Source organism: Thermomyces dupontii (genome assembly GCF_041956625.1).
Source record: "Thermomyces dupontii strain NRRL 2155 unplaced genomic scaffold VTN31scaffold_1, whole genome shotgun sequence".
In the NCBI taxonomy this organism is placed as follows: domain Eukaryota; kingdom Fungi; phylum Ascomycota; class Eurotiomycetes; order Eurotiales; family Trichocomaceae; genus Thermomyces; species Thermomyces dupontii.
The window spans coordinates 119280-133018 of record NW_027192307.1 but is presented as its reverse complement, the minus strand read 5'-3'; the positions used below and the strand labels follow the sequence as shown (position 1 = coordinate 133018).

Genomic DNA, 13739 nt, shown 5'->3' with positions numbered 1-13739 from the left:
ATCCTTCTTTCTGAGCTTCGTTACTCGAAGCAGGCACCTTCCAGAGCGGCAAACCGTGAACTGGCGGAAACTGGAAGAAGTCACCCATTAGTAACACCAAGCGAAGCCCGCCGAAGACGAAGAGATGTGACGAATATTTTGAATAGCCTGATAGTTAAATATCATGCAGGGACGCCATATCCACCATGCTAACTTCGTCTAGAATCATCACTGTCTTGCTCCGCCATATCTGATCGAGGCGCATTTTGGATCTCCTAGCGTTTGCCGACTCTGAGTTTGACTTGGGCCTAATGCCCAAGCAGGTGTGATATGTGTTGCCGTTAATGTTGTCGGCGGCAGCGCCAGTGGGAGCCATAAGGATGAGTTCATGTTCACGATTCAAAGCTCGCATCACAAAGCGGATGGCCTTGATAATTTGGCTCTTTCCCACACCACCCTCACCGCCAACATACACGAGAGCCTGATCATCCGTTGAAGTTCTGTGTGCTTCAATGATATGTTGTAGAGTTTTTCTCACAGCCAATTGTTGCTTGAAATTCAACGGAACGTGGGAACGAACGAATGCCAGAATTGCGGGTACGTCGGTCCTATCAATGGAGTCCGGGAGAGTGATCCTATCTTCGTCACCCTGAGGAGGTGAGTTGATCAACTCCAGATAGATAGCACCATCGCCGAAGTCCGTTGCCGACGCATTGTTATTGTCAGGGTGGCCCGTGGTAGTCGGAGTCTCTTGAGCGCCGATGGGAGCTTTGGAAAGATTCTTGACGAGGTTTTCCCATTCCTTCAAGGTTTCCCGCCTTCAATGCCACAAGCCCTGGGATGAAGCGGCACTGGCAGAAACAGTGGAGAAGCCGCTCATGATTGAAGGTTCGTTGAAGGACGCAGATTGCAGCGATCGGATGGATTCGGGAACCGCATTTTGCCACTTGTGGTAGACCATCCGATGCGCAGTGATAAGTGACTCGGGAGAGTCATCGACAGAATTGCAAAGAACCGCATCGTCGGCCTCGTCGTCGGGATCAACGTCCTCCGCAGAATCGAAGTCGAAATCATCGAGCAAGTCGTCCGATGATCCTGAATCCTCCTCCTGGAGTTTCGCATCGATCTGGGCCTCTAAACAGTATTTTCGAAGGAAGAGAATGTTGTCCGATTTGAACTTTATTCGCTCGTCAAGGGTTGGTCGGATTCGGTTCCATAGATCACGATAATGGGTTAGCTGGGCGATCGGCTAAAAATACGCCGTATGTTCATCTGAAGACGCTCCCGCGGGACAATTAAAGAGGCCCAGAAGAACCTCACATACTTCATTTTCAGCGCTCATTGTCAGCGGGTTCCCACCAGGCACTTGATCCTCGGCCAATTGGTTCTCGGTTATGGATCCACTAAAAGTCTCGGTTTGTAACTGCGATTCATCGCGCGCAAGAAACTGGACACGAGACTCGTGTAGGGGATGATCGGACTCGAAGAGAACGTATTTACCCTTTCTATCTCTTTTAGACACTCGTACGAGTGCCGTATAGTCATAGAGGCAGAGATGGCGGAGACCACTGCCTCGATGACGGTAGTTGTCAAAGATGTTTGGTGGAATCTGTGAACCCGGTGGGTAGGAACATTGTTCATCGTCGATTTCATCGCGCGCGTGAGACGAGTTTTCTCCCAGCCCAGGGCAGATTAAGCGGATCCCGTCGTCTTAATGACCAAAGGTTTATAGTGGTGAATTTTCGGCACGTTGAGTAGCAACGAGGAAGGTCTGAGAGGGTGGCGGCGACTTGAACAGCGCTGACGTCTGAACAACGGAGAGCGGATTTCCGATATGGATCAACAGAGTCATCCTCGGTTGGACCCGAACCTTGACCCTGGATGCAGAAGGGCGGCACTGGCGAGGCTGTGAGCCGGAGAAACGTCGTCTTTCGTTGAATAGTTGGTGATATAGTATAAGAGACTCAGAGATCTGGTAGAAGTGGCGATTGAAGTAATGTCATGATTTGATCTTAGACAGTTCGCAATTGCCCAGTTCCACGAGTTGACCCATTCATTGTTGCGCCGCAAGAGGATGGTCCCGTGTTCATCGATCTCTGAAAACTCGCGAAGAGCTCAAGGGAACCCGAAACGACATTTATTGGACTTATTGGTCGAATATTTGTAACAAGTTGCCATATGCCTTTCAGAATGATGCTGCACTTTGGCGGCGATCTTATTGGCGTCCGCGACAAGACGTTGCTCAAAACATTCATCAGATTCTTCTGGATCCGGATAAAGCGCAGTCTCGCTATGGGGCTCGTATCGAAGTCATCGATTTCAATAGAGTGTGAGATAATGCGCTCCGTAAAACGGATTATTCGCGCTGCGAAATCCGGGTCGGCCAAAGTGCGTTGTCGCAAGTCATCTAGATTGATATTGGCGCGCAGCCAGACCAAGCAATGCAGGTGTAGCATGCCACGGCCGTTCGATTCGACAACACCATAATAATTAGAAACATCGCCGAGATTACCGATGTTGCCCGTGTTCGTGTGGAGAAGGCCATCGAGTACACCACGGCAGACGCGATCGAAAAACTGCGCGACAGCAACAGGGTTGGAGAGAGCGATCTTCTGCCGCAAACGGGACATGTCGGAAGCAGATATGGATGGAGAAACATTCTCTCCAGCAAGCTTGAGGATCAAAGGATCGCGTAGGTCAGACGGATTGATGGTCAGCCATATCCACGGCATGCCATAACGAACATGCCACGAATCTGAGAACGGAAACGAAGACGTTCAGAAAAGGTAACATGGAAACCAATCTGGACAATATAATTCTGTAGTCGACGTATAACGGGATCCTCAATACGATCGCCTTCAGCAACGACCCGAGCTGCCTCCTCTAGCCGTTCCAGACTGAGAGCCCTGAAGTCATTATCCATGGACTCCCAGTGCCGGCGTTTGACGAGGAGCGAGTTTCCATAAGCGGCGGCACGAAGTCGGAGAACGTCGTAGATCAGGAACATGAATACGGGATGTCGCGAAACTGAATGGCATGGATAGTCAGCTGATATACGCACTGAACCCGAACGAAATGAGTACGGGAGCCCTCACCGGCGGCTGTGATGTAACATGCACCAACGCGCAAAAGCGGGCAAGAACACTTTAAATTCGCGTTGTTCGAGATGGCCTCCAGCACCAGAGGGGAACAAGATGGGGAACGCAGCAGTGAAAAGGGTGGGATCCTCCCAATGGTTCAACGGTTTTAGGCGTCCGGAATGTTGATATAAGATAACAGGATGCTGTGCTGACGACGGAGAATCAGAATCAGGTAACGATGCGTCGGTATCAGAAGTTTGAGTCTTGTCTTCATCGTTGTAAGAGTCCGTCAATTCTGACGAGTTACTACCCGGGGACAGGAAAGCAGAGAGGCGGTCAATGATCAAGCGTTGAACATCAGCACGCTCGTTGTTGAGGTCCGTAAGTACGGAACCAGTAAGCGGGAATCTCAGCATCATCGGCAGCAATCGCATCTGAAGCGAGATCAATCGCATCCTGGAAATCGTTCTCATGATTGCCTTCTTGGAGTTCCATGATGTAGTCCTCTCGCTCCTGGCTATCGGAGTCAGGGACGAGAATGACCGAGTCCAGAAGACATTGAGGAACACATTCATCGTTCCACTCTCCTAAAGTATCACGATCAATACGGACGCGCAAGCGCTTGTACAGATCGTTCGAAGTCACCAGATACTCCAAGGCTCGCTCCACGGCGACCTTACGGACACGAAGATAAGGCTTCAAGGCGGCCAAGTCAGGAGGATCCTTGCCGAACCAGAAGAGTTGAATGTGTTCCTGGAGTCGCAGTTACGGGCTTGGCAGGATATCGAACGACGGGGACGGGTCTTGGGGGACAACAATGGCATGACCACGAAGAGCCGGATAGCTGGCACCGGCAAGAGCAGGACCGCGGCGTAGCGTCATGATGACAAGAATGGGATGAGAGAGGGCAATCGATCTTTCCTCCACGATAGTCAAGTCGTGCAGAACGTCCGGGTAGTCCTGGCAAAGATGGATGTTCACCATGTTCTTGGCGGAAAACCTAGGAACCTTGCCGTTTGTAAGGGACGAATGGCAAGCAGAGCAGAGAATGCACATGCCTTTCAGGATGCCACATTTCTCAAGCCGACCATCAAGCCGCTGGAGAAGATCGCTATCCTCCGGGACGGAGACCCTTTGAGAAGAGGATACGAACATCCCACAAACCGCACACACCCATATCGAAGCATCATCTAAATAATCTCTCTGAACCTCAGAACCGAGCGTCGAATATCTGAGGATGAGATATCAGGAGGGAAGTTGGACCAGGCATACTTTCGAAGCATGAAATCCTGACCAAGAAGTTCTGTGGACCGACAAATGTGCTCGTCATCCAACGCGGACGAAGGAGGAGAAACGGCATCAGGACTAGCGAGAGTTGCACCTCTCGGAATGTCAGAGGTAAACAGAAAAGGGAGAATAAGAAGCATACTGGACGAGTGGACATGTTCTTCAGATTCGAACCGAGATTCAAGTTGAGCACGTTGCAGTTGTCTCTGTCGCTCCTGATATCTCTTGCGGTACTCCATACTCCCGGCAACGATCACACGTCAGCCTAGGGTCGGGGATCGAACGTCTCCCACAACTGCAATATTCGCGACGAGGAGCGGAAGGAGTGGCCATGGCGAAACACTGCACAAGGAGAGTACAGTGAACAAGGTTGAGCACCATTGACGCAGTCGGACTCAATCCTGGGTACTTAAACAGCTCCATTATGTCCCAGAGTCGACTTGTCCAAGCGATGTCGATTACGTAGCCTCGCTCGGCCAGGGCAAAGATCTTGTACCCCCTGCTTGATTGGTTTCTGTGGCATTCTGCAGGAGTGATTTGTGCGTCCGAAACATCGGACCATGATTTCAACGACAGAGAGCCAAGAACCTGGGCGATGATACTTCCGAGCTGCTTCTTGGAAGCACTTGGCTCCATTTTGTACCACCACTCTTTGCTCTTGGACTGTTTCCGTTCCTCATCCTCTTCAGGATTGGACACTTTCAGAAACCGATGAATCTGCTCGAAACGTGTTCGGCTCACGTACTGGCGGGGTAAATGTGACGGCACTCTCTCGTTATTCCAAGCATATCCGACTGATGAAATACGATGGACACCCATATAGATCAGTATGCTGACGAAGACATTGATTTCCTCTGGTGTCGTTGGGTGCCAGGCCCTTGCATGAGGAAACGGCTTCCCCTGAAGCTAGCTTTTTGGCCGCATATGCGTTCGTGTTGTTGCTTATGGCTTCAAGAGGCATCCGGAACAAAAAGAGAGAACAGCGCATACGGATCCCGCGGATCCAGACCATCGGGCAACCGTAATTCTGGCTCTCGTTCATGAAGCTTCAACGGCTTGAATATCTTTCTAATCGTGTCGATCGGGGGCAATTCAGCAAGAATTTCTTCGAACTTTCGCTTCATTTCCTGCGGGACAGGGGCATTAGTATCAAATCTATGGCAAGGTAGATACAACATGGTTACTACCACCACAAATCTGTCAACAAACCACGAAGTTGGAATCAAAAAGGCTTGGATTGTGATAGCCTTCAGGGACGACGGGGTACCTGGAGAAGTAAATCGTCGGAGAGAGCTAACTAGCTGAACTGCTTATCCAATTGTGGTAAGTGCTCAGTGTTCGACCAAGAGCAATTCATCTTCAAAATACTAATGCATAATCATTCGCCGCTTTCAAATCAGTTTGTATCGCACTAGACGTGCGCTGAATGAAGGACTCTGGATTGGACACCTATGGAACAACTATCCCAACACTCTGTCTGTATATGGAAAAGATAGAATGTGTGTGTGCAGTGGAGCGAGGAAGCTAGGCGGCGGTATTTAGCTAGTTAGCCGAGGTGCTGACTAAGCACTGGCTCAATAGTTTGCAATTCTTGCGAAGTCCCCCAGACGTCGAGCCCTGTTGCTGATTCCGCCCTACCTGGTTCACTGGCAACAACTGGCTTAGGATATTCTGACTGGACCAACCTAAGGCGCCGCGAGCCACCTACCATCAAGTATTTGCTTGGTACGACTTTGTAGTACTACGACCCAGATATCAACTACATCCGTTGTGGAGATGGATTGTCATGGCCTCAACAAGACGAGCAAGACGCCCGCATCTGGCCTGTGACAATTGCAGGTAAGTACTACACAGCAGACACAGGACTGGACTACTCCTCCTTAAAGAGTAGTACTACCATTGACTTGATTGGCCTCAATTGGATCGAGCACTTACGGTCTACGTAGAAGGAAGAAAATTCGCTGTCCAGGGGAAAGGCCCGCATGTTCAACATGCTCGCGCCTTCACCAGATCTGCTGCTACTCGACGGCGGCTGAGCTAGGAGAGAACTCAGTGCCTCGGCAGCATGGCTTGGTAGGACGGTTACTAAATCAGAAAGGACGACCCTCGGCTAATCAGATGGACAGGAAGGCAGAGTCGCCCAGCTGGAGGAGAGAGTTCACCAGATGATGGGATCAAGAGAGTATGTGCGCGGCTCTCGAATGGAGCATTGAGAAACTCGACTAAGGCTAATCCCTCGCTGAAATAATTCCAGCAGACAAACATCAACCTATCCCACGCCTGCTGCATCTAGGTACCTACTACTTAGCTTGACTGACTTGGATGCTGAGAACTGACGCCCAACAGACGTCTTCCTAGCCCACGCCCACCGGCACAAGTAGTGGCAGAAGCGATTGAATTGTACTTCCAGTACTGTCATCGCCAGCCGTTGTGGCTTTTTGAACGGGGCGATATCGCCCGTCCGTCACACTGCAGCGATGAATTGATATTCTCTGTCCTGTCCATTGCGATACGGTTCTCTGATCATCCGTACTTCGCGAACCGCGCTGGTATAGCGGCTCAAGAATATTCTGAGATCGCGCGTGGCAATATCATGTTTCAGATTGCGCAGGGCATGGTGCAACTGTCGACCATACAGAGTCTCTGCTTGCTGTCATTTGCGAATTTCGTCGGTGAGCTTCACGCCAAACCTGATATGATCATCGGTGGCTGAGTGTTGCATAGCTAATGATACTCATCTTGCCTGGCTACATCTCGGCATGGTTAAGTCCTTTGTGCTCTGTGCCGACATGCATGTGGAGCATGTGGAAGATCATGGGCATACCCAATCCCCAGAGCTTGAAGTAAAGCGAAAGGTTTTCTACACAATTCATCTCCTCGACCAGTTGTACGGACCACGGCCCATGCGGTTGAACCTTCTCGACGACATCAACAACCCGAAATACATGGGTTGGAAGCGAGATCGTCAATCGGACCTCGAGGACCCGCCACCGTTGACACCTCTGGAGGCGTCAAGTGACTCAGAGGCTTACCGTGGCGGGATCTGGATGTACATGGTTCAGCAATCTTCTCTTTGGCGCGAGGTCCGGGACTATATAGCCCGTTGCGCTGGCGCCAGTCCCCAGCCACCTCCTTGGTCACCAGACTCCGGATATGTGGCAATAGGGGCGCAATTGATGGACCTGGAAACCCGATTTCCCACCTGCCATCGGTATGACACCGTTCGCTTCGCGGATCGCACGCCGGAGGAGCTGCAGCGCAGCCGACACTACTGGAGCCCATGGCTCTACATCCAATTTGGTTACCACGCAATCCACTGCATCCTCAACCATCCCTTCCTGTACTCATCTCGCCCGCAGCAATCTACCCAGATGACAGTGCCGAACACTTTCTGGAAGACATCTTCTGAGCAGGCTCTAATACACGCCGCATGGATAGTCAGGCTTATAGACTTGGTGATCGAGAGAAGATACCAGGTTTCTGACCCATTCATTGGACACTGCGCCTCTATAGCCGCGACCATACACATCTATTACTGCCGAGCGGCAGACCCTCGCGTCCGCGACGCGGCACAGAGAAAGCTGAACAAATGCATGCGGTTCCTGGCCGGAATGGCATCCATTTGGCCAGTATGTCAGACGATGGTAAAGAGCCCCCCCTCCTCTCAATCCAGGCTCTTGGTCCCGTTGAATTTGGAGCTAACCAGCATACAATCAGTACGACCGGCTGGATGCATTGGTCCAATCCGCATTCCGACCCACACTGCAACCTAGTGATCATGGTCACGGTCGAAGAACAGTGTCCATTGACACGACCTTGATGTGGGACATCCTCGACTACGCCTGCGCCAGGCAAAAGAACAAGCCGGGAAGAGGCCTGTTTGATCCGTCCTTCGTGCAAGACGCGAGACCTACCGCAGGCGACGAAGCGCATGGCCGCACCGTAGTCGAAACCCAGATTTTCCATCGTCCCAATCCCGTAACGGACGTCGAGATTTCTGACGGCGGCCAGGAGTTCCCACCCTTCTCGAACACGGTTAGAACGTCAGCCGCTAACCAGGCACTGCCAGCTCCCGCGGATGCTGATGTTCACGAACGTCCAGCATCCCTTGACGACCAGCAGCTTCGAACTCCAAACCCAGATTCAGGCCTCGGCAATCCGCTTTGGCCAGCCCCGGAGGTCTTGGGAAATGCGTCCGTGATGGATCTCATGCAAGACCCGTTCTTCCAATTCCACGACAGTGAAAATCCGTATGCCGGGTTTTGGGAAATTGGAAATTTATAAATCGAACATGTATTTAGGCGAATGCATTGGTGGGAGGTCATCGAAGTCGAGCACCGGGCCCGAACATATCCAGAACTGCAAGTTTGATAAGGAAATTATAAGCCTGGGAGATTCGGTATAACGGCACCGAATAGATTCGTGATATCGAAACTGACGGGAACGTCGTCTCCCGTGTAAGATTGCAGGTCTGTGGTCGGATAGAAGAGCGGGTCCGTGTAGGACAGTGGAACTGGATCTGGGACGGAGGTCGGGATGGAAGCCTGATGCGGCGGCTAGCACAATGAAAGATTTCTGTTAGCTGATGATTTCTGTGTAATGAGAAAGCAAGGTTGGGAAGACTGTACCGCCAGTTCCGTCGACGCGTTGTTATACGAATCGACTTGCGCTGCGGACCGAGAGTCCGTCGAGACATCCTGCCGGCCGTTGGATTGCACGTCTCGAACGTATTGGCGCGCTATGTGTGAGAAATCAGACAACAGGGAGCTGGGCAGCGAGCCACCAGTGGCGTATTCGAGCCGGCTGAAGTAACCCGCGGCGACGTCGAGGAGGGCAAGGTTCGTACCCGTTTCGGGATGCGTGGGATTGTGGACGACGAAGTCGAAGAGGATGAACAATGCTGATAGAGGGATAACACCGAGCATCCTGCGGCGTGTTAGTCTGTAAAATGATAGGCTTGGGAACTGATGCTGCAGTTGCGGAAAAACATCGTCGGTGAAAAAGTGAGCACCAACCATATCGGTGTATAAGGCTCAGCATCTATATACCGCGTGTTTTCGATGATTTGACGGGCGGTATACATGAGCCGTTTCTTTGCTTCTTCCACATAGGGAGACTCGGTCCCCGCGCCAACATGGAGGGTAAGTCTGCACAGAGCAATCACCGCGCCATAATAGTAGAAGTGAGATCGAAGGCAGATGAGCAGAGAGCACGACGAGGTGTGGTACTGCGGTCGAAATGCCTCTCCAGGGCGGACTTCCTTGGGCAGTGAACAGCGCCATCGCTCCAGGTCATCGTACACTTGGCTAATCGCTGAGTAATACTCGTCCGGCGTCTTCAAAAGTGCCGTGACCGAGAACAGCGTTTCGTATGCCTTGGATACGAGACGGGCAAAGCGAGCGGAGGACAGAAACCAGTCAGTTCCGCCGATTACTGCTTCGGGAATTGATGGGATTGGACACCCGATATCATAGTCGTTGAGACTCTAGACGGCTATTAGCACGCTTTAGATATTTAAGAGGTGATATACGCACCGAAGTTCCGCCGCCGAAGAAACATGCCGTCTTCTCCAGCGTGTAAATGACCCAAAAGGCACGATTGCATGCCTCCCGACTTGATGCTCGGTTGTACCCCAATGTCTGGGCCATTCGGGCCGCCTCGGAAATCAACGTCTCTTCGATCTGAATACAGGACAAGTTCAAAGCGAAAATGGACTAAAAAGTCAACATGAGCGAAATAAATCGGGAGGTAGAGTCGGTTTACCATAGCAATAAGAGCCTACCAATTAGTCTCAAGCCGCCAATTGACACGAACCGGTGAACAGGTAGCTCACCTGAAGATTTGTCAAGTCCTCTTTTGGAAGCAAAACATCTGAAAAGAGACCGAGAGCGGTCTGATACAATTTCCATGCCTTTCCCTTTCCCGGATCGAACGAGCCTCCTTCGATATACTGGCATCCCAACGCCAGCACTGTGTGATATAGAGCTGAGAAAGGAGGACTTGCAGCTAAATAATCAGGCAACTGCGAACTAAGAGCCTTTTCTTCGAACTCTTTTCTCTCCAGAAAAGGATACAGGGGATGGACCTGATCAAAGTACGCTTCTAGAGTCAGAACGGGCGACACTGAAGGGATCCGGGAGACGACACCTTGAATATACCTAGCGGCAGCCTCTGGAGAAGTGTACTCGGGAGTCGATGGGCTCTTGAATCTGATCAGAGCACCAGAGTTGGCTCCGCGGTTCATTCGAGCATTGATCGCCGCGCCAATCATGTCGATAAGCTCGTTGAGCTTGTTATGCCCCAAGCGTTCCGAGACTGAGCGAATTCTGCTTTCAGAGAAGAAAGCTAAACACGAACTGGCGACTTGAATCATATTAGCCGCTGCTTTTGCCCTTCCAATAGTAGGGTACATACTATGATGGTCGGCTGTCTGTGCCACGAATGTCAGTCCAGGCACAGTAATCTACAGGATTCTTCGGCCTTACCTTGACGACTGAATTTTCGGTTCGCCAACCGCGTACACCATCTGCATGCCGGTTTTCAAGCAGATAATCCACATAGAGGCCAGCCTTTCGGGCTTCAGGATTGGCCTGAGCTTGGTTCGCGCTTGAAAGACCAGGATCACGATCTGAAGCTTCCGTTAGTGGAGAATCCGCATTGGTATACGAGCAACATGCCTTCAGGCGTAGGTACAAATGACTCTGGCTGGCGGAGTTTCCGTTTCGTATGGCTGTAGTGGCATTGTTGCCCGCGTTTCTGGAACACACTGCTCAGGGTCTGCGCGGAGCTCAACTCGATAATCTAGTACTTACCCAGCAATTCTTACATTTTACGCTACTGGCATTCTCTCCTGTGATTGTGAACAGTAAGCATCGTTACCAAAGCAACTATACAGTACTTCCGTTGAAGTGGTAGATGAAAAATGGAGTGGTCGTACTGATGCATCTCACTTTGCGAGCCTTGCATTGGTCGCAAGACTTGGAGATTCGAGGCCGGAGCACAGTTTGAGGGCCCGCCATGTTGAAAGCCCTAAATTTTGATTACCGGATAAATATCCATAATGCAGTGTCATGGAAGCCGACAAGCGAAAATGATGAACGTCGTCCGTTGGGATCCTTGGGTGATAGAGTCCGACACGTGACCTCGGCTCTCGGGTTTCAGCTCATTACGCGTCCCTACCTATTTGAAACAATCGTTAGGGTTCCCTCTTTCACGTGCTCGAAAGTACTTCAAGACTCCGAGGCTTCAGAGCTGTCGAAAGTCCAATGCCAGCGCAGGCTACTAGTACTATCTTATTGACTGATCAACTATTAAGCCTGGGAACTCATTGAGACTTTTGCTAGGTAGAGAGCCAGAAGATCGGCCTTCTAAGAGTCGTGGGACTAGTACGAGTAGGTACTAGGTACTTGAACTGGGAGAAGTAACTGGAAGTTTAGATTTGAAATTCAGGCTGTTCTATGTAAAGCATTGTCTCGCTGAAACAATCGGTTGCTGTTCATATGTAGCCTGATCCTTAGCTGCGAATCAAATGTCATAAGAATGACAGAAAGTATGGTGTGTCGTCTCAGCTAGCAACAGACTGTTTGCACAACGTTTTTGCCAGCTCCATATATACCCTTAAAAAAAAAAAAAAAAAAAAAAAAAAAAAAAAGAAAAACGCTGTACTCCGTTTTTGGACAGTTAAAGACTGGGAGGGGATTGTGTATACGGAGTTGGTATGGCCATTGTGGTTTTTTTTTTTTTTTTTTCTTTGGTCTTTGTTGACTCAGAAGCAAAGCATTGATCAATATTACTACTAATCCTTCCCTTTATACCACCGCAAATGACCGAGAACCTGTACGCGAAATGAAACACGGCCGTTCATCGAGGACAAATGACTCCGTCTCCATTTCCGGGATAATTCAAAAACTCTCGCAGCCTGAAGTCATACCTAATATGATGATGCCTTCTTTGAAATGTTTAAACCGTAGACTCATAACGCCAATCCCGCTCAGCAATTCCACTCAGTCGTCAAGATCTGTCCTGGTCAAGAACTCGACGATCTGATTTCCCGTTGTAGTAAAAGCCAGTGCCTCCAACCGAGTCATTGACGTTCACAACCACTCATGCATATAATCTCTCACATCAACCACAGAAGCGGACTTTCATAACATCTCCTTCTGGCAAACACCAAGCAAACTAGTTTTCGCCATTGCCGCCATGTCACAGAGGAGCACTGGTAGAAGCCAACACAGTTACCGCTCCTCTAAGTCTAAACATCGTGAAAGTGGAAGCAGCCGCTGTCACTCCGGTTCGCGTCGAAGCCACCGCGATGACCACAAGTCTGTCGCGGCTGATACTAACGATGGAAACACGACGGTCCGTAGCAAAGAATCATAAGAAGTGTATCACGACTCTCAAGAACAGGTAACCAACACGGAGCTCGAAAAGAACATCATGAAGTGGGACGACGGAAACAGTTTCCATCCTCAAGGCTCTTCTCATTCGAAGGCAGCAAGCCAGCCAGATGCTGCTATGCCAGAAGAAGACTATGACAATTGGGAAGAGAATTATGAGTACGAGAACAACGACGAGTCAAACACTGAGTACGAGAACCGCTCGCAATGGACGGAGAGGCCGCCATCTGTGCATGAGGAGGAGCCCTGGGAGAACAAGGCCGACCCTGGTGAGGATTTTAATGGGAGTCATCGCGAGAATCACCGTGTTGGGAGTAGCCATGGAGGCGGATCATGTGTTGCCAAGTCCGCTGCATCCGGCCGGCGGTCTCATAGCTCTACCGCAGCATCTGACCAACACTCCCGGCGCAACTCAACCACTGCGCATAGCCACCGATCTCATCACAACTCTGCTACAGAGTCTGACAGACGCTCCCAGCGCAGCTCGACCAGACCGCATGGGCAGCGCTCTCGTCATGCCTTGATCGCGGCACATGACCAGAAATCCAGTCGTGACGGTGACGAGAGACGCTTCTCACATCGCTCTGTTGCGGCGGTTTCGGACAGAACCACCTTTCGCAGCAATGATAAAGGTGCTCATCATGTTCATCATCATCCCTTTGGCTTGATACTCCAAAACGACAATTTCAAAACAAGAATCATTCTTCCAAGGGGTCGCATCAAGAGCGTGGAAAGCAAAGTTGCCATCCGTAAAGAGGGTAAAACTGAGATTGAAGAACAAACAGTTGTCATTCGGCTCAGGAAGATAACACGGGCTAACAGGTAGTTGTTTCGGTTGGTGTAGAATATGTTTCTGAGTTTGACTTGTCCTTCCATTACCAGCATCCATTGATACTGTACTGTTAGCCCATGCAAATTGCTTTAGTTCGCATTGATTAGCTCCCAACATTAGTACTAGGTATTGTATTTGGCGGAATGGGTCACTCCTTCACTCATA

At 50.5% G+C, this 13739-nt stretch overlaps 5 protein-coding genes across 5 annotated transcripts; 2 read left to right on the top strand and 3 right to left on the bottom strand.

Moving 5' to 3' along the window:
• Positions 1-2894: 2894 nt before the first annotated feature.
• Positions 2895-3514, bottom strand: VTN31DRAFT_55 (uncharacterized protein; the record flags this gene model as incomplete). The annotated part of the gene is made up of 2 exons (XM_069406005.1): positions 2895-3006; positions 3075-3514. The coding sequence occupies 2 exons, from the start codon at positions 3512-3514 to the stop codon at positions 2895-2897; spliced, it is 552 nt and encodes a 183-aa protein (XP_069262911.1).
• A 735-nt stretch (positions 3515-4249) lies between these two features.
• On the bottom strand, positions 4250-4585 carry VTN31DRAFT_54 (uncharacterized protein; the record flags this gene model as incomplete). The annotated part of the gene is made up of 2 exons (XM_069405894.1): positions 4250-4440; positions 4489-4585. The coding sequence occupies 2 exons, from the start codon at positions 4583-4585 to the stop codon at positions 4250-4252; spliced, it is 288 nt and encodes a 95-aa protein (XP_069262910.1).
• A 1547-nt stretch (positions 4586-6132) lies between these two features.
• Positions 6133-8630, top strand: VTN31DRAFT_53 (uncharacterized protein; the record flags this gene model as incomplete). The annotated part of the gene is made up of 7 exons (XM_069405783.1): positions 6133-6185; positions 6293-6419; positions 6473-6528; positions 6601-6639; positions 6693-7018; positions 7071-7990; positions 8064-8630. 7 exons carry the CDS (start codon positions 6133-6135, stop codon positions 8628-8630), a joined length of 2088 nt encoding a protein of 695 aa, XP_069262909.1.
• A 95-nt stretch (positions 8631-8725) lies between these two features.
• VTN31DRAFT_52 (uncharacterized protein) lies at positions 8726-11365 on the bottom strand (the record flags this gene model as incomplete). The annotated part of the gene is made up of 12 exons (XM_069405672.1): positions 8726-8902; positions 8975-9272; positions 9362-9831; positions 9881-10060; positions 10110-10124; positions 10180-10445; positions 10494-10709; positions 10761-10776; positions 10832-10974; positions 11024-11102; positions 11159-11196; positions 11284-11365. The coding sequence occupies 12 exons, from the start codon at positions 11363-11365 to the stop codon at positions 8726-8728; spliced, it is 1980 nt and encodes a 659-aa protein (XP_069262908.1).
• A 1417-nt stretch (positions 11366-12782) lies between these two features.
• On the top strand, positions 12783-13568 carry VTN31DRAFT_51 (uncharacterized protein; the record flags this gene model as incomplete). Its single annotated transcript, XM_069405561.1, has 1 exon — positions 12783-13568. The coding sequence occupies one exon, from the start codon at positions 12783-12785 to the stop codon at positions 13566-13568; it is 786 nt and encodes a 261-aa protein (XP_069262907.1).
• Between the last annotated feature and the right edge of the window lie 171 nt (positions 13569-13739).